We start from the raw sequence: 24374 nt of genomic DNA, 5'->3' as shown, positions 1-24374 counted from the left end.
CAATTAACCTGTCAGAGGTGGGACTTATTTCTTCCCTGTTCAAAGTGTAAGCACAGGACTGGTGGCTCTGAGAGAGAGAAGGGGAGAAAGAGACAGAGAGGAGAGAGATGGAGAGAAGAGGAGCAAAAGAGAAGGGGAGACAGAAGAGAGACAAAGAGCAGAAACAGAGATAGAAGAGGAGAGAGACAGGAGAGATCGAGTAAAGGGGGAGAGACAGAAGGGGAGAGACAGAGCAGGGACAGAAATGGAAGAGACAGAGAGGCATAGACAGAGAGAGAAGGGAGAGTCAGAGACTTCTATTCTGCACACACATCCAGGTAATAAATGGATCTGTGTAACAACCTATCACATGTCATATCATATCAATAGTTTATTATACGGCCATGTTTTATTTCTATCTTCATGTCCACACACCCATCTATTATAGTTCTACACAGTGGCATGTTCGATATTTATTTTTTCATATTGACATAATTCTGCGAACTCTTTCTATTGAGATTCACCCTTTTATTCCGCTTTCTGTATTTGTCTCTCTGGGGTTATTTTCTCTTTCTGTGGGCAGCTCCCGGACCCAATAATAGCACCTCGCACGTTGGGTTTCCAGGGCTCTCTCTCCCCGTATTTCTTTGTTCAGACCTCCCTACACTGCTTTCACGTCCCTCTGCAGGTATCTTAGTAGCCGATTGGCGGCTTCTCCCGCTCCACATCCACCGAACATGTGCGTTGGTCTGATGCCGGGTGTCCACACTCGCACCTCGCATTTCCATGTTTGTGTATTTCATTGGTTCGCATATTCACGTGACCCACACAATTACATTGATAAGTTTCTGGTTTCTCGGAAAGCCGCTTGGTTCTTGGGACTGGGACTGGGGGTGGAGCCGCGGGCTGTGGTTTCGGTGTAGGAATTCTGCCCGGGTTGGTGGATTGCAAAACCTTGGTGAGTCAGCATTGGGATGGGGCCGACGACCAAGGCTAATTTGCTCTTGGCTTGGGCCCGAAGAGGTTAAGATCCGGCCTAAGGGCACACTGCCTGAGTGTACCGGACGCAGCATTTGAACTCTGAGCTTCTGGATTTTAAAAGCAGCCGCGTGTCCTGGGGTGGTGATGTCCTGCCTGGGGGAGGCGAGGGTGCTTCGGGGATCCTTTTACATTTCAGAGCTGTATCGCTAGGTCCAGCAGGATTTCAGGAAGGGTACTGAGAAGCTCCCAGGCCAGGGCATGCATGGAGGACTGGTCAAAGGGACATGGAACACTCCTCCGATATTTAATGGCCGTGTAACCACGGATATAGAACGGAACTTCTCGAGCCCTCAATGTTCTCCTCTGTAAAATGGGTGCTCACTAGTCGCTGGGAGAGACGGACTTGGTGGGCGTCTCATCCATCACGCCCATTTTGCAGAAGAGGAAATTGAGGTCCGGGAAGGTCAAATTTACACAGATGGTCAGTAACGTGGCGGCACTCCCCCGAGAATTTATTAAGCGCCTGCTGTATACAAGCACAAAAACACCTGGCAAGTGGTGTTTATCACTAAACCGCGAAAGTGCTTTCCTTGCGCTTCAAAGGCATAAAGAGGAGCAGGTGTCTGCCGTTAGGAGGCGGACTTCGGCTAGAGGGAATGAACGCCTTGGTCCAGGAGTAACTACCTCAATAAGTAGTGAGCTCCCGGCCCCTGGAGGTATTCCACGGAAGGTTGGTGAAGGTGAGAGGGGAGTTAGGGCGCAGCGGCGGGATTTCTTGACCAGACTTGATTTCCTTAGCTAACCCCAAGTCCCTTCCAGCATAGCGAGGGAAGGCGCCCCGAGTGAATTAAGAACCGGGCGAGGAGCGGAAGACCTGCAGGCGAACCTCCTCCCCTCACTCCCACCCCTGGCCCCCCAGCGCCCTCCAAGTCCCCGCCTCTCTCCTTCCCCACCCCCTCCTCGTACTGCCACGTCTCGAGCGCTCCGACGCCCGCCCGAGATGGGTAGGGCTTACTCTAGGCCCGCCTCCTAACTGGCTCCGCCTCCCGTCTATCGCCCAGGTTCTTGGAGCGGAGTGGGCGGGCCGGGAGGGGGCGGTACGCGCTCCCGGAAGTGACTGGGGAGGGGCGTGGTGACGTCCTTCCGGCGAGTGGCTGGGGGCTGTTGGCGCTGCTGTTGTGTTGGCCCCGGTAAGGGAGAGGAGGCTGGGAGCCGCCGGAGCCGGAGCCGCCGCCCCAGGAGCCGCAGGCGGGCGCGAGTGAGTGCGGACTTGGGGGCGGAGAGTGAGGGGAGTGGGGAGGGAGAGGCTAGGCGGGCGAGGGCCGAGACCGAGGCCAGTGGCCGGGCCAGGCCTGGAACGAGAGGGGGGGAAGTGACACGCAAGCGGCCCAGGCTGAGCGGGGCCAAACGGGACCGGGGAGACCTCCAGGCCTTAGCCGCCCCACTTGGAGCGTGGGCCCTGGGGTGACCGGGATGGTGCCAGCCTGGAGCCTCGGCGCCCGCCACCAGGGCCGTTAAGCTAATTAATCAAGGAAAGATGTGATCCCCCCTCCCCCACGGCGGTACCGAGGGAAGCTCCGGGGAAGGGGCTACGGAGGAACCCCTTTTGTCTTCCAGCTTCCTAAGGCCAGTGCCCTCCCCCATCCGCCCCCTTCCCCGGCCAGCACCCTGCCCGGGGTCTGGATCCCCGCCAACCCTAGGCTGCGCCGGCGGGGCAGTCATTGCATACATTTCACCTTGGGGTGGGGGGAACCTGGTTCTTGTTTAGTATGATTTTTCTCCCCCTTCCTCTGGGTGAGTAAGCTCTCTGCCGCCGTAGGCCCTTATGTTTTCCTTAAGCCCTTACTTTACGTCTTGGAATCAATTTTAAGTATCAGTTCAGAGGCAGAAGAGAGGTAAGGGCTGGCAGTGGGGGGTTTAAGTGACTTGTCCAGAGTCACTCAGTAAGTGTGTGAGTCCAGATTTGAACTCGGGACTTTCCATCCCTAGGCCTGGCTCCTTATCCACTGGACCACCTAGGTCCCTCCCAGATCCCTGCTAGTTCTTTCATATCTAAGACCATATCTAAGTTGTCAAACTGGGAGAAAGGAGTTTTCTCACCCTGTAGTTCTCTTTGCAGTTTTTGACTCATAATGGCTAATGACTGTACCCCTGAAATCACACTTCTGATCCCTGTTTCTTATCTGTAAAAGTGCTTTACCTCATTTTATCTTCACAAAAATCTTAAATGAGTTAAATTCACTGAAGCCTTATTAAGTTCTATCTGTCCAGCAATTTTGTGACTATAAATTGAAGACATGTTGGCAGAGGGAGTTTTCCTCTCCCATGAAGTGACACGTGCTGTTTTTGTTTGTTTTAAGTGTCTTGTACTGTACTGGGCTCTGGGGATGCAAGGTCAAAAAAGGAAACAATCCCTGGCCTTCAAGAGCTTGCATTCTTTTGGAGAGAAGCAACATGATCACAGAAAATTAAAATACCAAATATATAGAAAATGATTTCTATGGGATGAGTGAGCCCTGATCCTTCAGTGGAGGCTACCATCTCCAAGAGGTTGTACTTGGACTGAATTGTGTTTCTTCATCTGAGAACTGTTTACTCATATCCTTTGATCATTTATTAATTGGGGAATGACTTGTATTCTTATAAATTGGCCTCAGTTCTCTATATATATTTGGACTGAACTTTGAAGGAAGCTAGTGATTCTATGAGAGAGAGAGTGTGTGTGTGTGTGTGTGTGTGTGTGTGTGTGTGTGTGTGTACACACATTCCATGTAGGAAGGACAGCACCAGGACAGAAGATAGAATATCATGCTCTGTGAAAAGCAGACCCACCAATTGGACTCTTAACAAAGTGAATGCAGGAAGGACTGAAGTGCACTCAGGGTAAGCTGGAACTAGCTGCAGGAATTTATATTTTATCCTAAAGACAAGAGGGAGCTACTGAAGCTTCTTGAACAAGGGAGTGACATGGTTGGATTCGAACTTTAGGAGTATCATTTTAGTAGTTGTGCATAGCATAGATCAGAAAGAAAAAAGACTGACCAGAAGGAGACGAGTTAGGAAGCTATGGCAATGGACTAGGGCAGAAAGATCACTGGTCTGAACTCAGGGACTGACTTGGATGTTGCCAAATTAGAACTGGCAGGACTTGGTGCTGATTGCATGTGAGGATGAGAGAAGAGGACGAGATAAATCAGAGTTTTTATACCTGGATGACTGGTAGGTGCCCTCAACAAAACAGGAAGTTACGAGGAGGGGAGGATTTGAGAGAGAAAGTGAATAACTTCTGTTTTGGATCTTTTGGATTTAAGATGCTAATGGGACAACTAGTTGGAGATGCCCAAGAATTAATTGGTGATGTGGGACTGATGTTCAGTGGAAAAGATCTGTGGTTGTGGGAGCTGACAAAGAAGCAGCACTTCTATAGAATATATAGGGGTTGAATCTATAGGAGCTTAATGAGGTCACTGAGAGAAAAATCAGTACTGAAGCCTGGTGTCCCCTCAGGCAGAGAAGGACCAGTGAAAGCAAACCTTCAAAAAGACTTGGGAAAGAGCTGGAAAACAGGTAGGAGAACCAGGAGGACAGTGCCATGAAAAGCCATGTGTGTGTGACAGGTCAGCAGGATAGATTACTGGAGAGGGGTTGGAAGGAGAAAGGTTGAGAGCAAGGCTGGCAGATGGGGCAGTTAATAGGTCATCAGTAACCTTGCAGAGAGCCATATAGGGTGTGTGATGTCAGATTCTGGAATGTATGGAAACAGGCAATGAGCAGAAAAGGCTGCTTCTGGGAGCTTAATTGTGACAGGGAGGAGAGGTAGGGAGGGTCAGGTCAGCTTTGACACTTAGTAGTTATGGGAGCTTGAGCCAGGCTATGTCCCTTTTGAATCTCCATTTCCTTAGTATGAAATGGGGATGGCAGTATGCTGTAATTGTTGGAGGGTCAGCCTTGGAATTAGGAGAACCTCTTGGATGTGGCATTTCATTTGCCATCTCCACATCTTTGTACAGGCTGAGTGTCTCCAATACCTGCCTCACTCCTGCCACCTTTTACCTGAAGGCTTTCCTGACCCTCTTTCCCCTAGCTACTCCCAAATTATTTTGCATTTATTTATTTTGCTTCTACTTATATGGCTATGTGGTGTCTCTTCCTTTGAAATGTCAGCTCTTTAAGGGCAGAATTGTTCCACATTTGTCTATCCCAGTGCCTGGCATAGTGTGAATGCTTAATGTTTGGTGATAGAATGCCATTTAAACCCCTCAGTGCCCCAGACAGCTTTGATCTAATAATAGCTTTAGAGAGAGTTGTTACATTTTTAAAGTTACTTTACATATATTATCTCATTGGATCCTTACTACTTATCGTAGTTGAGTTTCCACAGAGAAGTTACAAATCCTGATGAAGCAGCAGAGCCAGAGGAAGAGAATGTACAGGCAACAGCCCTGGATCTGGGGATCAGAACTTGGCTGGGACTTTTCTGTTGCCCAGGAACTTGGTAACCTTGGCCAGCTCCTTCTCTTCCCCCTGTTGGATCTCAGGTTTCCATTTCAGAAAGAGGAAGTGATTGGATTAGATGAGGACTTCTTCATCTTTTTTGTGCCAAATATCCCTGTGGAATTCTGGTGAAGCCAATGATTTCTTATATTGCAACACAATAAATTACCAAAATGTTAAAAAAAAAATTCACAGACCTCAGGTTAAGAAACTCAGTGAATAGAGATCAAGGCCTGGAGATGAGAAGTCCTAGGTTCAAATATGGCTTCACACACTTCTAGCTCATTTCATCCCAATTGCCTAGCACTTACTACTCTTCTGCCTTGGAAACTATATTTGATATCAATTCTGAAATAGAAAGTAAGGGTTAAAAAAAAAAGAACCTTTGGTCAATCTCTGGCTCCTTTGATTTAGAGCTATTAGGTGGCAAAGCAGGTAGAGTACTGGGCCTGGAGTCAGAAACTCTTCTTCCTGAGTTCACATCCACTCAGACACTTCCTTAGTTGTGTGACCCTGGAAAAGTCACTAAACTCTGTTTGTCTCCGTTTCCTCATGCAATGAGGAAAATGGAATGGAGAAGGAAATGGCAAACCCCTCTAGTATCTTTGCCAAGAAAACCCCAAATCGGATCAGGAAGAGAGACACAACTGAAAAGCGACTCAGCAGCAGCAACAATAGGAATTTAACATTTTTTCTTATGAAATTTACATATTTTAGTGACGGGTAAACTGAAGGATAGACAGACTGGAAAAAGATACTTCCCTGCCTTGAACATATTAAGTAGCAGAGTTGTATAATATGGGTTATGCTAAGGGCTACAACTTCTTCCTTCTCTGTTTCCTTTTCTTAGACTTTACAGCTGGAACAAACCCTAAGGGTCATCTGGCCAGCCCTTCACTTCACAGTGGGAGAAACTGAAGGCCAAAGGAGGTAGTAGTAATATTGTGTGCCAGGCTGGGCTAGTAGATGGCAGGGCAGCAAGGGCCTGGACCCAGGGCTTCTGTATCTCCCTCCCTCCTGCCAAGGCCTCACCTGCCCTTTTGGAGACTGTGAGCATGCCTTCGTTTACTCACCCTTGTCCTCTTTGTGAGTATAGAATTCAGAAGGGCTGGACTGGGCAAGCTACTTCTTTCTTGATTTACCTCCACTGATTGGTTTTTAAATTTCTTTGTCTTTTCTTAAAAATTTTTTATCTTTGACATTTTCTACCACCATTCCTTACAAGATGAACTCACCCTTGTGCCACAGAAAAATGACTAAAACAGAAACATCTGACATGTGGGCCGCATGTAACAATGTATACTATATTTTGTCCTGATCTTATTCTCTCTGGCCTTGGGGGAAGGAGGTACTTTATAACCTCATCTCTTATACTTTCATTGATTTATTCTTCTATTATTCAGTTCAGTTTAGAATCGTAAGTTTTGAAATCTTCTAAACCAACCTCATTTTATAGCTGAGGAAAATGAGGTCCTGAGATGGTAATGAAGATGGAGTTCTCCTTTATATATACACATTTATATATAAATTATTATTATTGTTATTATTATTTACTCCTGGTTCCTGGTTAGATGCTTCTGACCCTCAGGCTTAAATCCAATGGCTTAAGTCCCAGTTAAAATTCTGTGTTCTACAGGAGCCTTTCTGAATCCCTCTGAATTCTTCTACCTTTCCTCCATTAATTATTTCCTATTTATCCCCGTATATAGCATCTTTGTATGTTTTCCTTTGTGTCTACCTCTTTAGATTGTGAGATCCTCAAAGGCAGGAACTGGCTTTTGCCCCTTTTTCTTTCTCTGGGTTTAGAATAGTGCCTGAAATATGACAGTGCTTAAATGCTTATTGACTGACTCAATAATCCTGTGTGTTTTAGTTTTTACATTTAAAGACATTATTCTGAAAGGGGGGGACTATAATGCAAAAAAAAAAATTAAGTACCCCTGGCTTAATGAGTCCTCCATTAACCAGCTGAAGTTTGGAATGGTGTCAACCTTTCTCACCTTTACCACATGATCAAATAAGCATTTCTATAACCAAGAATGCCAACCCCCATTCTTGTCCAGCAAACAGGCAATAAAAATATCACTTAATCATAACTTCCCATTTTGGAAAATCTCAAAAATTATTCTTTAAAACATCATAGTCATTATGATTTCCTCTTCTTTATGTTTATCTTCATCATTATTGAGGCACTTAGATGAAAAATTAGTCTGGGATTATGAAAACTGGATAAATTTTTCACATGAATCATATATCAAGAAGTGAAGATTCTCAAGAACAGTAGAATACCTAGACTGAGAGTTTTATCATACTTGTTTTAACATTCCAGAGAGCTGTCTCAGCCATGAACTTTTTGTGTAACCTTTGACCCTCAGTTTTACCATCTATATAAAACAAGTGGTTATACTGGATGACTGTTAGGGCCCCTTCCATGTCTAACCTATGATTCTCATTTTGTAGTTTTTATTCTTAGTAGTAGCAGCAGTTTTTTTGGCTAGAACAGTATTTTAAGCAATGAGCAGAATCTGGAAAAGTAGGTGGGAAATTCTACTTGGTCATAATTTTAAGTTGGGATTATAAAGGGAATAGCTGAAGGCTTAGTCATTTATAGACCCAAGTTAAAAAAAAAAAAGTTGTTTCCTTTTCCAAGTCAGTTTGGCTAACTGGGTTAGTCAGGTACTTTTTAGGCAGAAATTTTAGTCATGCTCAGATTATAGAATGGGACTTTATAAAGGGAAAATTGCTGGGCAGATTTTTCTTTGAGGAAAAACTCATCCTTACAGGATTGAGAAAAACAAGTGGAAATCAGATTCCACTGATCCCAGTGGATTATTACAAATCTGTAGTTATAAGCAGTAAATCATTATGTGGCATTTTAATAGATTGAGATACTTTGTGGGTTCAATGAGTTCATTCTTCCTTTTTTTTCCCCCCCTTTGGCTATACCATTAACAAAATCCTTAAGCTTTGTTACTCGTTGTTAGGACCCAGGCCTAGAAGTAGCAATCAGTGGCTAGGACTCTGCTCTAGATACCAGCATCTAAGTAGGTATGATGCCTTTTTTTCCAGGCCATGCTTTCTTGCTTGGCCCCTTCAGGTTGATAAGGAAAGATAGCTGGATTTAGAGGAGAGGACTTGAGTGTGACTCCTAGTTTTATCACTTAATTCCTTGGTGTACTTGAAGAAGCTAATTAACTTTTCTGGGCCTCAGTTTCTTCATATTAAATGAGGAAATTGGACTTGATAACTTTCAAAGTTTTTTTCTAACTCAGTGTTCCTATATTCCTTCCTTTCAGATTCCTTTTATCCTCTGGTATTTGCTGAAACCTAATTTTTTCATGAAAACACATCTCTTGGTGCTGTTTCTAAGACAGGTTACACTCTCTGACTCCCTGGCATCTAGAGCCAAGAGAAGGAGTTGGCATATTTCTTGGTCCACATGGTCACCGTTCTTTTTCTCTGCTACTATCTGCCCACCTTTCAAGTGTATTTCATCTCTTCCGGTGGTTGTCATCTTTAGGCTTCTGGGTCACTCTCCTCCCCATTAAGTTCAAATACCTGCTTTGCTTCATTTTCTTTATCTCAACAGTTGTTGAAGCCTCCAGTTTCTAGGCTTCCCTCTCCCTCCTTATTTCCTTCCCCCAATTCCTTGAATCTCTTCAACCTCAATCATACAAGACATGGGACCTCTGCTTGCCTTTAGGTGTACCCTCCATCTCTAAATGGGCTTCCCTAGGCATGTACTTGATCAAACCTGGTCCCCAAGTGTCCACAGAACTCTCTATCTATGAGCCTATAGCTGTTCGGGCTGGAAAAATTTCTCACTATGATGTTTTTCTTGGATTTTCTCATCAGAATTCAATCTAGTGGGTTTTCTAAAGCTGTTTGGAGGAGGTGAATGGGAGTGGGGAAGCTTTGTGCACTTTTTTCTGCTTCTCAGACCTTGGCTCTGACCTCAGGTGATTTTTCAAAGGAAGAATTCCTAACCATTAACAGTCATGTGAAATAATGCTTCAGATTACTAATATTTAGAAAAATGCAAATTAAAGCAACTTTGAAGTTATATCTAAAACCTTTCAGACTGGCAAAGATGACAAAAGAGGAAAATGACATGTGTTGGAGGAAATGTTGGGGGGAAAGGGAGCACTGGTCCTGGAGCGGGAATTTGTCCAGCCATTTTAGAAGATAATTTGGAATCGACCAACTACCAATACGATGGGGCAGTTAGGAGGTGCTAAACACATTGTGGCATGGAAATATATATGCTTTAAGAAATGTTGAGATGTATAGTTTCAGAGGAAACTGGAAAACCTTTTTAAACTAAAACAGATTGAAAAGAGCAGGACTAGGAGGGCACTTTATACAATAATGTTATAGAGAAAAACAACTCAGAACTCTGAGCAATAAGAATGAGTTGAATCATGTCTTCCTCCTCCTAACAAAGCTAATGAACTTAAAATGCAGAAATAAAAACAATGTGAGAATTTAAGAGAAAAGAAATCCTTGTTAATTGGGACAGGAGGAAGGTAAGAAAAAAAAGATGCAAAGATGTGCAATATTTGTAAAACTTTGATTCTGGGCTCTACAGTTCCACAAATTATCCATCATACAATGACAGTAAGAATGCATAGGTTTCTTTCTTGCCACCTCTTAGGATTTTTTTTTTTCACTCTGAATCTATGCTGCCATGTTAACTTGACTGTCTGGGCTAATTCCTTTTTAGAATTGTTTATAAATCAGTTTGAAGATATTAAGTCACATCTTCATTCACAGATAATTTAGAATTGAAGGAATAAGAATATAACCTGCTCTCTGACCCAAAATTGGAAATACTCCTCAGAGCACAATTTAATGGGTGTTTCCTGAGTTACTGTAGAGTAAGAAAATTAAAAAAAATAAAAGCATGGTTGGTGTCTGCTTTTTTAAGGAATTTTGTCTTATTGATTTGATAATAACCACAAATCAAATGATTAAAGAATAATACAAGGAAACAGTGAAATGGCTCTGTGGATAGAAAAGTAGGCCTGGAGTCTTGGGTCTTGGGTTCAAATGTGGCTTCATATACTTCCTGGCTATGTGACCCTGGGCAATACACAGTATTGTGTGGGGTTTTCCTTAATGGACTTCCCTGACCAGCAGGGTCCCACAAGGGAAGGGGCTCACCTTTGTGATGGGACTCGAGGAGAGGTAGGAACCGAGAACCAGGGTGGAAATGAAAGACACGGACAAGTCAGTGGTTGGATAGGGCAGGCAATCCCTATGATACTCCCTTTGATAGGAGAGTATGAGTACAAAGGAACAGGAGGTGGAGGAGGAGATTAAGATAGGAAATGCAGGCCGAGATGGTTACAGCCTCGGGGAAGGAGAAGGTCGAGAGGAGAGAGAGACATAGTCATTGAGGAGCCCAGGGGAGCTCCATGGAAGGGAGAAAGGCCAAGAGGAAGTTCATGGGATTGCCTCTGGATTTTATTCCTGTCCTGCTTGGGCGGTACTCCCAAGGACGTAGTACCCACATCACAAAGTGTAGACAATTAAGATTGGGTGGCAAGGTAGAGGGAACACCTTTGGGCGTGTACATTGCAAACCGCGCTTTCCCGGGGAATTGAGTCTGAGCATGTTAATGAGTTTGTCTTAGCCAAGGGCCGCATGGCCAGTTCAAGGTTACATTCACAAGCCTCATTGGTATAACCTTATGCTTGGAGACACAGTAGCCATACAGTCATTTATATTTCATAGATGTGAATATGCTTGGGATGCTACATATTGATTCTAAGATGGAAAGTAATGGTTTAAAAAAAAGAAGAAGAAGAAGAAGAAGGCAGAATACATTGAAAGTATCACAGTATTTGGTTCAGGTAAAATCTTTGAGAAATCTTGAAAAATTCTAAATCTGATTTCCCAATTTTAGGTACAAGTGTACCCTAACTATCTATGAATGATAGTGATTTACATTTCTAGAATGCATTAAGAGTGTTTTTCTTTTATATTTCTGACAGTCAACATGATGAGATTCTTTTTTCTTTTTCTTTTTCTTTAAATAAACCCTTACCTTCTGTCTTGGAGTCAATACTGTGTATTGGCTAGGCAATGAGGGTTAAGTGACTTGCCCAGGGTCACACAGCTGGGAAGTGTCTGAGACCAGATTTGAACCTCAGACCTCCCGTCTCTAGGCCTGTCTCTCAATCCACTGAGCCACCCAGCCACCCCCCTAACTGATGAGATTCTAAAAGCACCCTCCATATGTTATTATGGGAAGAAGAAAAGATCTGAAGGTGGTGTTTTTTTAAGCACAAAGAAAATCAACTTGTAAACAAGGAAGTAACATGAAAAATCTTGTAGGACACAGGGGGTATTGATAATCTTCTCAAAAGATCCTGAAATACAATTGATGTCTAAATTTGAACCTTCTACAGACCCTTAGGTTAGACCTACCTGCCGCATGTGAAGAAGTGAATCAGGAAATTAACTTTAGATACTGAAATCAGGATCAAGAAAGATCTTGGCAGACTAGAATGTAGGACTAAATCAAGAAGATGAAAATTACTATATGTAAAACTAAATCCTTATGTTTAGTTTCAAAAAAATAACTTTTCATAAATTCAAGACTCTAGAGCCAAGGTTAGCAGTTTTTAGTTTTAGATGGATTTTGATAGAATAAACAGAGATACTATAGATGGCAGGTACAAAAGCTAATGTAGTGTTTTAGGCTCTTAGCATAGGAGATGATAGTCCCACTGTATTCTGCCCTGGTCAGACCACATTGGCAGAATTAGGTTTGGGTGTCATATTTTTTATAAGGAGGAATTTTGATGGATGAGTTTGGGAGTATCTAGAGCATTGCTCCCCAGAGTGGGGCCAGGGTTCTCTGGGGAAAGGAGCCCATGTATTACCCAATTGGAGAGTGTGAAGATGGACTGGGATTTCCTCTCCTTGCCATAGTTAATTATGGGACTTTATCTCCAACACAACTACACCTATCCTTATCCCCTGACACTTCCCATTCTGTGAGCACCTACCAGCCTCAGGCCATTTCTAATCCTATTGCTACCTGGTTAGCCATAGCAGTTACTGTAGGGGAAACCGCCCCAATCCCCCAGATGACTACATGGTTTTGGCAAAACGCTCCTCAGAAAGCAGACTGTTTTGGGGCAGCGACTGTTGAGTAGGAGCCTGATGGGATTCCCTATTTTTTGTTTTGAGTGGGAAAGAGTGAATTGCATAATATGAACAGACAAGATGAATTCTAACAGATCCTAGATCTTTTTACTCTTTACTAACCCTTTTTCCTTATTATTATTGAGTACTCACCCATTATTCTAGTTATTCAATTTCACAACCTCGGAGTCCTATTTCTATACTTTTTTCTTCCACACCCCACTTAGCCAGTCAGTTGACACATCTCTTATCCATCCCCTTCTTTGCCTCTACCTTTGTTCAGTTCTCCTCACATTCTGTTCATTTGTTCAAGCCTTTCCTTGGTTCTGTAGCTCAGGGCTGACTCCCTGTGTTGCCTTTGGGGTCAAATCCACAAGCATTTAAGCACCTGCCAGCACTGCAAAGAGCTGGAGGGGAGGGATGAAGAAAGGCAAAACTGTTCTTGTCTCTAAGGGGGTCAAATAATATTTCCGATTTATCTCATCCCTCAGTGATTTCTGCTTTTAGGTAAGCTTTGTAATGTGTATAATGAGAACAGTGATACAAATGAATATGCACTTTGGGAGTGAGAGTTCCAAAGTGCTTCACTAATGAGTGGTGTGGAATCCAAAAAGATGAGACCCCTGGTCTAGAAGAACGAGATCAGGAACTGAAACACTTCCAAAACACTAAGGATTTGGTAAAAGGAACTGTTTACATTTCAAGGATCAGCTAAAGTCAGACTTGAAGTGGGCTGGCATGACACCAAAGCAACTAGGACTCGCTGCCTCTGACAGAAGCAGCTGGCGAACCCACATTCACCATGCTGCCACCACCTTTGAAGATGAGCGACATCGACGTCTTGCCGCTGCGCGTGAACGCCGACACCAGGCCACAACCGCACCTCCCGTAACAACTGGCGCCCCAGGCCCCATGTGCCACACACTGTGCGCCTCAGCCTTTGGACTCCAAAGCCACATGAGGGTAGATGAAAACGCACAAAGACAATCGTCACTCTCGGTCACCGAGAGACGACCACTATACTATATGTTTCTCCTGGAGAAAGAAGAGTAGATCTGAGGGAACGTGAGAGCTGTCTTCAAGTATTTAAAGGACTGACAAATGGAAGAAGGAGGAGATACGTTCTGTTTGATCCCTGAGAACAGAACTAGGAGCCTTGGAGGTTTCACCTCCATTGGAAGGAAAAAATGCAAAACGAGTTGCCTTGGGAAATAGTAGGTTGCCCCCAGAGGCCTGAAGTGAAGACTGGGCATGTTACAAAGGGAATCCTGATTAAAGGTGATTCCAATATGGATCCCTGCCCTCCTCTTGGCTTTCCCTGCATTTAATTCACTTTCCTCCATTTCAGCTTTTGACCCTGGAGTTAACCAATTCAGTTTTACTTTGTCCTTTGCCCTGTCACTGATCATCCCTTTCTAAACCTCAACCCTGGATTGTTCTTATTTTCTCTGCTCCAATTTACATGGTGCTACACACTTTGAATATTCCACAGTAAGGCCAACTGGGGCCTCATTACCGTACCCCAGACCTTCTCTCTCGAGATTGACATTCTGACTTCCATTCTTTACAACAGCTGGTGCAAATCTTGTTTCTCAAGCCACTCATATCCCCCTTCTCTGCTTCTCATCTAGGACTTCATTAAAGAAAAAAAAGCACTGAGGCCATCCATTGTGAGTTTTCTCTTCTTCCCCAATCAAGTCACCTCTACATCTTTTACTATTCTTTCTTTTGCTCTAATCTTAGAACTGGTGGCTCTTCTCTTGCAAATGCCAACTTCTTTGTGCCCTTGATCTCTTTCCTTCCCTTCTCTGGGAGCTTGCCCTTTCTGTCTTAAAAACAGATCCAGATCTCCCCCATCTTTAAAAAAACCATAGTTTTTTTTATGTTAACATAGTCAGACTCCTAGAAGAAGCTATTTATATGCATTGGCTTCATTTTCTCCCCTCCTTGCACTCTGACTTTCTCTTCCCTGGCCATTTCTTTCACAGCTTCTTCACAAACTACTTTATACCAGAAACTATGCCTTGGAGGAATTCCTATAACTTTTCTAACCAAAATGTTCCTCCCACATTACCATTCCCCCATGTGTGATGTCTGCTTTATTAGACTATAAGCTTCTTAAGAAAAGGGTTATGAAAACTTAGTTGTTTTGTTGGCTCAGTGTTTAGCACAGTGTTTGGTTCTTAGTAAACACTTAATAAATGCCTTTTCTTTACTGAACTCACACTCATTATCAAATCCTTCTGGGTGACTTCCATTGTCTTTTTGCTTAGATGGACTTTGGAGATGTGTCTTGGGTATGTGGGGGTACTCTCTTTATTGCTTTCTTCATCATCTCTCGTCATCTTAACTATTCCCTCTGTGCTCACTCTGGGATCTGGATGACTCTCCTTCATTCTAGACCCACATCATCACTTGCCTATGGAATTTGAGGTCCATGAGGGCTGGGACTGCTTCATTTTTGTCTTGGTAGCCTCAGGACTTAATAAATGCTTGATGCAAAAATGAACATTGTAAATAAAGCCTTATTAGGATGGTGAATCATGCTAAGAGTAAGTACATAGACATGAATCCCCTTTGCTGGATTTGGTGCTTCAATGATCTTTGCTTTCATCACTGTGGGTGCCCCTTTTAAAAATGAAGAGTGTAATTTTTCATCAGTGGCAGAGTTAATTTGATCCTCGTTTCAGAAATGGAGAGAGTGGCAGGTGTTTGGCTGAAATAGAGTCAGTGAGGCAGGCAGCAGATAGAAGAGCAACACTCCAGGATGGCACTCAGGTTGGCTTGGCCCTGGAGGAGATGACAGTAGAAGAAAACAAGAACCTGTTTAGACCAGGAGTTTTTGTTGTGGTCTATTTTGTTTCTGGTCCTGTGACTTCCTCAGCTCCTGATGAGCATCTCCTCCAGGGCAGGCCTGGCCTTCTCTATTACTTAGAAAGAGGTGTAGAGAGGGGAGGTTTCGCCTACTGTCATGTAGCCTCTTTGGGAGGGCTGGAAGCTTGCTTTCTGGCCACTGTACCATACTATTGTTTCATTATAAACAGATTTGAAGTTAACAAGAAATCGCATTTTTGAAAATTGAATCATTCAGAATAGAATTGGGGAGTTACTGAAGGGAAAGGAGACAAAAGAGAAATATTTAATAATGTGAATAGTGATGGCACAATTTGTTTTATAAATTAGATATTAAATTAAGGGGCACATACCTGTGTTAAGCTTCTGGCCAAGTTCCTTCTTCCATCTCACATAGTACTTATGACATATCATATATTTTTCAGATAGAAATCTACCTTGTATCCCTCCCCTCCACCATAAATGCTCCTGCCCTCATTGGGAACAGAAGAAAAACAAACCTCTGTTACAAACATGTAGTCAAGAAAAACAAGTTTCCACATTAGCCATGTCCAAAAAAATACGTTTCATTCCATGCTCTCAAAGCAGGTAGTTTCATGTTTCATCATGAGTACTTTGGAATAGTGGTTAGTGATTACACTGATCAGAAGTCTTTCAAAATTGTTTGTTCTGAAAAATACAGCTGATAATGTACATAATGTTTTCCTGGTTTTGTTCAGTGTATTTATTCTACATTAGTTCAGATAAGTTTTCCCAGGTTTCTTCATTATTTCTTATATTTCTAAAATAGATAACATACCTAGTACTTTACCCTATGAATTAAATGCTAGGAGGATAATCCCATTTTACAGAGGGGGGGAAAAACTGAGGCTCATAAAGCTAAAAAGACTTAAAAAAACATGGTCATGACTATAAATGCCAGGCAAGAACTGAACTCTGGTTGTCCTGATTCCAAATGTAGCATTCTGTACCATTATTACTCAGGAACCACAAAGACGGTATTCAGCAGTGGTGGTGAGTGGAAAGACTTAAGAGAAATCAGCTAACTTTTTGTCACCGTGACCTTTTAGAGAGAGGACTAGAATGGGTTTGGATTTGGCATCTGAGTAGTGTAATAGAGCACAAGGCCTAGAATTAGGAAAACCTGAGTTCAAATCCAGTTTCAGACATTTCCTAACTGTGACCCTGAGCAAAGTCACTTCACCTCTGTTTGCTTTAGTTTCCTCAATAGTAAAATGCAGATAATAGCAGAATCTACCATCCAAGGCTGTGAGGATCAAATGAGATACTTGTAAAGTGCTAGCACAATGTCTTTCTAGGCAAGTCACTTGCAGTCTTTGGGACTTCATTTCCTCATCTCTACAATGGGGGGAATTGGGCTGGCAGCCTCTTAGAGATAAAAGGTGTTGCTTTTAACCTTAGGATTGTATCATACTGTGAGGTCCAAGTCCTGGCATTGTCCAAATGAATGTTTGCTCTGTTTGTTTTTTCTAGTTAAGCTACAATAATGTCGTTCATCTTTGAGTGGATCTATAATGGCTTCAGCAGTGTCCTACAGTTTTTAGGTAAAGAAGTTTCTTTGAAATATATCTTAGATTTAAAACTTTGTGTACATCTCCTTACAAAAATAAAAGTGAGAGATCTGTTGCAAATTGAACGAGGTTGTAGTTAAAATATTTGTTTCCTTTGTAGGACTCTACAAGAAATCTGGAAAACTTGTGTTCTTGGGTTTGGACAATGCAGGCAAAACAACCCTTTTGCACATGCTCAAAGATGACAGATTGGGCCAACATGTTCCAACACTACATCCAAGTAGGTCTAAAGTTGCCCAACGGGCAACTTCTGCTTCTGGGGAGTCATGTCAGAGCTAGCGGGTAGATTCTATATTGGTTCCCCATTTATGTTAACACAGATCTAAAAAAGGAAAAAACTCCCAACACCTGGAAACAATTCTGTAGGGTACATTCAAATTGTAAATATATAGGTAGTATGCTATTGAATTTCTTTGTGGTAGTATTTCAACTCATAGTCTGGTCATGAAATTGGACTCATTAAGTTTCACTTAATCTCTTCGCTTTTGAGAAGTAAAAAACCAGAAAATCCTGTCCTAAGCTTAATTGGGGGTGGGGGGTGTTTCCTCTTTGCTGAATTTACATTCTCTAATATGTTAAGAACGTGAACAAATTGGGCTAAATTGAAACCTATATTTACTTCTTCCAACCTTTGTTCCAGCATCTGAAGAGCTGACAATTGCAGGAATGACTTTTACAACCTTTGATCTTGGTGGACATGAGCAAGGTAAGGGATCCTCTGGATTGTTTTTAGTAGTATAGTGTAGTTGACACTAGATGAACTTTTGTTTATAATCACAGATTTAGAGCTAGAAGGGATCTTAGGGGTTGTCTACTCTAAATCCTTCATTTGAGTAAATTGAGGCCCATAGAAAGAGTGCTGAGGTTATAGAGTTCAGAGTCCCATCTTGTATTTGAGTCTTAATCCCAGGTCTCCAGGGCCAGCATTTTTGTGCTGTGCTAATTTACATTTACATTGGAATATTTTAGTCCTCTTTTTAGGCTTGACACACATGTAGCTTTCTTTTTAACATCTTTAACATCTAGCTTCAGAGAAAATAGATTATGCTTGTTTGTGTATGTGACTGGCTCTCTTACTTTTGTCCCTCTTTTAAGGGTAAAGGAGTCAAATAAATGGGGTTGGGAATGGAGATAAAAGGGGCTAGGAATTTGCTCTGAAATGTGGTTTAATAAGCCTCCTATTGGAGCATTGTAATTATGTAGTAAGTGCTTTTATTGACATCTAATTCAATTTTTATTTTATTTGTTTAAGATTGGTACCCTGTCTCTTTCAAAAGGACTTGAGGTGGCTTACAGATTAAAACAGTGCAAGATAAGACATTTCAGGATAAAACAGAACAGAGACATCTGAAAGAAGCAGAAGGAGTAGATGGTTTCAGGCATCTCAGTTGAGCAGACTCTAGCATTCAGGCAATGAATTTTACCTTAAGCTTTGTGGCAGCTAGGGCAAAAAGGGAAGCATTTGGTACATAGTTTTCATTTTCCAACAAGAGCATACAAATTTCTGCAGAGACACTTTTTCCGTGGAACTAAACCCAAGCAGGATTGTATCGTGTGGGTTTGTATATATATAAAGAACATTGAATAATATAATCAATAGTATCTTGATTGAATAAAAGACATTTATCAAACCCTTGCAATGTACAAAGCACTGGGGATGCAAAGAGAGAATTATGGCTTTCTAGGAGCTCACATTCTAATTTGGGGATACTACACATAGAAAAGAGTTCAACAGTGGGGTAGGGAGGAGGACACAGGATGAGGAAAGAGATGGTGAACAGCAGTATGGCAGGTGATGTGGTCTGGGACTTCTTAAAGTATAGCAGAGCCTAGGGCTCCTCTAGTTTACTGGAAGCATGAACTCTGTGAGTGCCAGCCATTTGAACATCTGGGGCTGCTCTAGCCAGGGACATAGGCCCATGACTATTGGTTGGGAAGGAGGGGACAGGGGTCCTGCTGGGAAGGGTTCCACCCTTCTACAGAGGCATCAGATATAGCAGGGTGCAGTAAAAGCACTTTGCTTCCTGGGCTGACTTAATATGACTTAATATGGGTCTAGAATTTGGCAGATCTGGAGGGGATGTAGTTTAGTGCCTGAGAGTCCTTTGGTTAATTCTTTCAGTATTTGATTTCCAAGTTTTGTTCTAAGGGAAATAAATGCATGTTTCTTACTTCTATCTTTCTAGCACGCCGTGTTTGGAAAAACTATTTACCAGCAATTAATGGGATTGTCTTTCTGGTGGACTGTGCAGATCATCCTCGCCTCCTGGAATCCAAAGTGGAACTCAATGTATGTTTGCAGTCTCTTTTCAGAAATCTCTGCCCTCAGGCCTTTGTCTTCCTGTGATTTTCACTGGTGGTGTTACATATTGCATCTGCTTTGGCACTATTTGTGGTGGGGTTTTTTTTGGCATTCTCCCCTCTCATACACTAACGTGGCAGGTTAGAGGTTCTCTGCTTGTTTTATTATTTCAGAATCTCATTCACCTGTGTGGCCATTTTTCTCCATCACTGCAGATTAGAGTATTGATGCACTTCAATGACAAGTCTTTGTGAGTTTCTGTGGCTGAAAAAAAAAAAAGATCCACCTTGTAATTACCTAGTTGGTGCTAAGCTCCCTGCCTACTTTAGTGCATTTAGGAATGATATAGGATGCGCATGGGCTACCAGGACTGTTCTTGAAATCTTTCTATCTCAGTAGAACCTGCCAGAGCTTGTATTTTACTGATATACTTTTGAAGAACCCAAGTGCAATTAAGAGATGCAACTAAATAGCATAGTGGATGGAAAGTCAAGCAGTCCTGGGTTCAACTAGCTGTGTAACCTTGGGCAAGTCCCCAGTGCCTAACCTTTACCACTCTTCTGTCTTAGAATTGATATTTAGTATTGACTCTAAGATAGGAGATAAGAGGGTTTTTTTGTTGTTGTTTTTTAAGTTGGTCCTTAAACTGCTTCCCACTCACCCTCTGTGCTCCAGTGAAACATGGCAAGTGGAGTGAGTGGCCTCTTCCAGGCCAGAGATCTTTTCACTGTGCACCTCAGCAGCTTTTTGTTGGTTTATCCTTTCTGATATTCTTTCATACTTTGACCTCCTTAACATTCAGCCATGCTGACTTTTCTTCCTATTCTTGTCCCTAATGGTGAGTGTTTATTGAAGTTCAGTCCTTGAGTCACTGCTTTTATGACTTTAAACTTTTCCTTAGTAACCATTGATGTCCTAAGTTCAGCTGCCACATTTTATGTTTGTTATTGTTAACTCATCCCTAGACCCAGGCAGCGATCTTCACTATCCCAAATTCAGAATGTCCAAAACAGAGTTCTCATGATCCCAACTACCCTATCCCAGTTAACCAAGCTTGAAATCCTTTGCTCCCCAATCCAGTAGTTAACAAATTCTGATTTCAACGTTCTTCTTTCAAAATCCCATACAAGATGTCCTGCAAAATGTTGTTATTGCCTTCATCATCTGCTCCTTGGGCTGCTTCCATAGCCTCTGTAAACAATAGCCCTTTGCCATTTTCTCTTCCTATTTATCTGTTCTGTATGTTGCCTCCAGATGAAGTCACTATCTGTTCAGGATCCTTAGTTAAGTTCAAGTCTGCTTTGGCATGCCATTCAAGGCTTTGCATAATTTATATACCAAGTCTTTGTTAACATTTGGGTGGAGCCTCCTGTTCCAACTTTCAGCAGACTTCTTCCCTGCTTTTCTTTCTGCCTAACCAAGTCTGGCTCATTTCTCAGGACCCAGCTTCAATCACACTTCCTTCTCAAGGGCTGGTTCAAGTCCTCTAGGACACACCAAACCTTTGCTGCCTCCTCATCTCTCCAGTGGATCCTTGTGTTTATTACCTGGGTCCGCTCTCTCTCTCTCTCTCTCTCTCTCTCTCTCTCTCTCTCCCTCTCCCTCTCCCTCTCCCTCTCCCTCTCCCTCTCCCTCTCCCTCTCCCTCTCCCTCTCCCTCTCCCTCTCCCTCTCCCTCTCCCTCCCTCTCCCTCTCCCTCTCCCTCCCTCTCTCTCTTCTCTCTCTCTCTCCCTCTCTCTCTCTCTCTCTCTCTCTCCCTCTCCCTCTCCCTCCCTCCCTCCCTCCCTCTCTCTCTCTCTCTCTCTCTCTCTCTCTCTCTCTCTCTCTCTCTCTCTCTCTCTCTCTCTCTCTCTCTCTCTCTCTCTCTCTCCCTCTCCCTCTCCCTCTCTTCTTATCTCTCTGTGTCTGTCTGTCTGTCTCTCATATCAAGATGTAATGCCCCAGAGGGCATCTCATCTTTAACATCTCACATTAAATGTTTTCCATATTCAGTTTCTAGAGCTGGACACAGGTGCTCAGCTCATGCCTGTTGAGTTTGATTTCTATGAGCTTGATGCAAAGCTGTTCTAGTCTCCATTTGAACTGACTTTTTCCAGAGCTGCCTCAGTATCTTGGAAGGGCACATATAAACCCTATATATGTTACCTAGCTAGACTGACTAATTGTCTTTGGAGTTCTGGCTGGAGCAGTCCTGCTACATCGTGCGTCTAGCCCAAGGTGCTGGTCTGAAATCAGATGGCCGCCTCTCACTGGTCCAAAGGATGTTCCAGTGCTCAGAATTCAGAGTCTACCCAACCTTGACTTTCATTGTTCAGTTCTATGAGGATTGTCAGAGGGCCTGCTCAAGGACGATTCAGCATCAGATGGTGGCTCACCATCCCTTGGTATTTTGGAAAAGTAACTTTTGTGTTTTCTCTTTAGGCACTAATGACAGATGAAACAATATCCAATGTGCCAATCCTTATTTTGGGCAATAAAATTGACAGATCAGATGCAATCAGCGAGGAAAGACTTCGTGAAATATTTGGGCTTTATGGACAGACCACAGGAAAGGTAAGTGAAAAACATATTAGGGAGGAAATAGGAAACCTTTAGCCAAAATTTTCCTGCTGAAGAATCTAGATATTAATAGTCTTTTGAAAGTGTAAGACAAAACTTTGCTTTACTATGAGTATTTTATAATAGTGGTGGCAGAATTATGTTTAGATCTTCCGTACACCCCTGAATAATACCTACATATACTCTAACTTCCTGATAAAGGTGATATTTGTCAAGATGAGAGTTTAGAAGAAGATGGTGGAGGCAAACTTATTAGCCTTGTTGGATTCCATTCAAATTTTATTTGACAAATCTTTCTTGGAAGAACCTTTTTCTCCTAAGCTAGACATGAATTTCATCTTTATAGGGATTTCTAAAGAAATTCCCTTCCAAGTCATAGATCTCAAATCATGTCATCCATTGATGTAATTCCCTGGTGAGATAGATAGTATTATTATCCCCATTTTTCAGATAAGGAAACTCTCTCTCTGAGGTTAAGTCTACAAAGCAAATCAGTAACAGAACAAGGATTAGAACATGAGTCTTCGGAGGAGTAGACCACACTGGCGCCAGTTGGAAAGATGAATCTATTGTTTAAATCAGGTATGCGAGAGACAGAGATAGAAAAGGAGAAACAGAGACGCACAGAGAGAACAGGTTGGGGAGGAGAGAGATAGAGACAGACAGACAGAATAGTTTTGGTGTACTAGGGATCTCTTGGTCTTTTCATTCAATAATGTGTTAGTTTGGACATGTATTTAATGTCCTCCCCTGCCCTATGCCTTAGGAACATCTAAGCTAGACCACTTTGGCACTGTTTTCTTGTCTCTTTTCCACCTCTCTTATCACTATTCCTTTGTCTCTGCAAATGGACCTTTGGACTGTCCCTCCTTCCTCTGTATGTGTGTTCTCCACACTAAGAGGTTTTTCCAGAATTTAACCACACACACAGTCTGCACACAAAATTGTCTTGACTCTGAGAAGAAGGAATTCCTTGATTTTGTGACTGGCTGTCTGGCAACGTGTGTCCCATCTTTGACTGGCAGTTCATAGTTTGCCCTGACAAGAATATTGGAACCAGGATTCAGTTCTGTTGTGTTCCTCAACTTGAAACTGCTAATTCTCTGTGCTAAGAGTTCTTTGGGTGTTCTCTAGTCATGAGTGAGGCCAGAGATGGATTGGAGTGACTCCGTGCGCAGGCTGTGAGGCTGCCAAGATTTTGATCACCTCTTCTCCCTGTTTTGATTCCTACAGGGAAACGTGCCCCTGAGGGAACTGAACGCTCGCCCCATGGAGGTGTTCATGTGCAGCGTGCTCAAGAGACAGGGCTACGGCGAGGGTTTCCGTTGGCTTTCCCAGTACATTGACTGATGTGGGGGCAGTGAAAATAAAAGCCTTTTACTTCTCTGGACTGATCCTGTTCACAGCTTCCTCGTGGACTTTTCTCTTAGGACACGGAAAGCTCTCCGACCACATCCTGGCCTTGGGAAAGCCGGGAGGAGCCTTGGGCAGCTCCCTGCGGGATGGCCCAGTGGTGACACTTGTTCTTTTCCACCCATAGGGAGGGAGCGGAGCACCTCCCCAAGGGCCAGGCACAGCTGGCTCCTGCCCTCAAGGGAGGGAGCTTTATGCCTGCCAGGGTGCTCTTCCGGGGCAGCCGAAAAGAACAACTTGTCTCACCACTGTAGTTGATAGAAAAAAGAAAGTGATTCTATTTTTTAAAAGAAGTGTTATACATGTAATCCGTGTCCCTTCCAACTTCTCAGTTAACATTCACTTGTTAGTCCAGAGTCTATACTAGGGTTTTTTTTTTAATCTATTTAATGGCATTTAGATATTTTACCAAAAGTACTGAATAGATATATTGGAGTTCCCCAATAAATCTAGGTTTGAGTGTGGCTGCCCTATAGGTCACTTTGTTCTGTTGGAATAGGCAGATCCTGGACCAAGATGCTTTCGTGGCCAAGTGGTTCAGTGCAGCCTCTTAGAACTCACTTGTCTTGGTAACTGCCTTGACTTAGGAGGTGCTTCTTTGAGGTTTACTTTTCCTCCTGCTGTAGGGAGTCCTAAGAGAGGGGTGACAGCTTGGGGTCCAGTTTTGCCCAGAGGCTTTCTGCAGCAGTAGATTCTTTATCAAAGGGGCTGATTATTTGCAAAAAAACAAAAAATACAAAACCACACATTAGAAAAGTGCACAATATTCAACCTGCTTATTGTAAGATGGTTATGAATTTAAGCCAGGTTCTGCTTTTATACTGTCTTGAATTTTTACTCCTGCCTATATAGCACCTTCTTTCTTCATTTTCAGTTAGAATAAAAGCCAACTTGATCCTCCCCAGAAAGCAAACATCCCGCACCATTGCACATTACAGACGTCTTAAGTCACATTTGCACACAGGTTAGGGAAGCATCTTCCAAAGAAGACTGATACACACACACACACACAGGCTAGCACTGACGGCTCGAGCAAGATAATCTGA

General features: G+C 42.9%; 1 protein-coding gene across 4 annotated transcripts; it reads left to right on the top strand.

Moving 5' to 3' along the window:
• Nucleotides 1–2032: 2032 nt before the first annotated feature.
• SAR1A (secretion associated Ras related GTPase 1A) lies at nt 2033–23305 on the top strand. Of its 4 annotated transcripts, none has more exons than XM_056796571.1 (8): nt 2033–2218; nt 6305–6387; nt 16957–17027; nt 17155–17274; nt 17695–17760; nt 19241–19344; nt 21778–21909; nt 23149–23305. In XM_056796571.1, exons 3-8 carry the CDS (start codon nt 16970–16972, stop codon nt 23263–23265), a joined length of 597 nt encoding a protein of 198 aa, XP_056652549.1. In that variant the 5' UTR covers nt 2033–2218; nt 6305–6387; nt 16957–16969; the 3' UTR covers nt 23266–23305. The 4 variants fall into 4 exon arrangements, with proteins under 4 accessions (XP_056652549.1, XP_056652527.1, XP_056652531.1 ...); XM_056796553.1 differs by having other exon boundaries at nt 2080–2218; nt 6305–6384; XM_056796562.1 differs by having other exon boundaries at nt 2080–2218; nt 6305–6540.
• Nucleotides 23306–24374: the final 1069 nt, after the last annotated feature.

This window comes from Monodelphis domestica, chromosome 1, assembly GCF_027887165.1.
Source record: "Monodelphis domestica isolate mMonDom1 chromosome 1, mMonDom1.pri, whole genome shotgun sequence".
NCBI lineage: Eukaryota > Metazoa > Chordata > Mammalia > Didelphimorphia > Didelphidae > Monodelphis > Monodelphis domestica.
The sequence above is the reverse complement of the archived record's forward strand: the minus strand, read 5'-3'. Positions and strand labels throughout refer to the sequence as shown.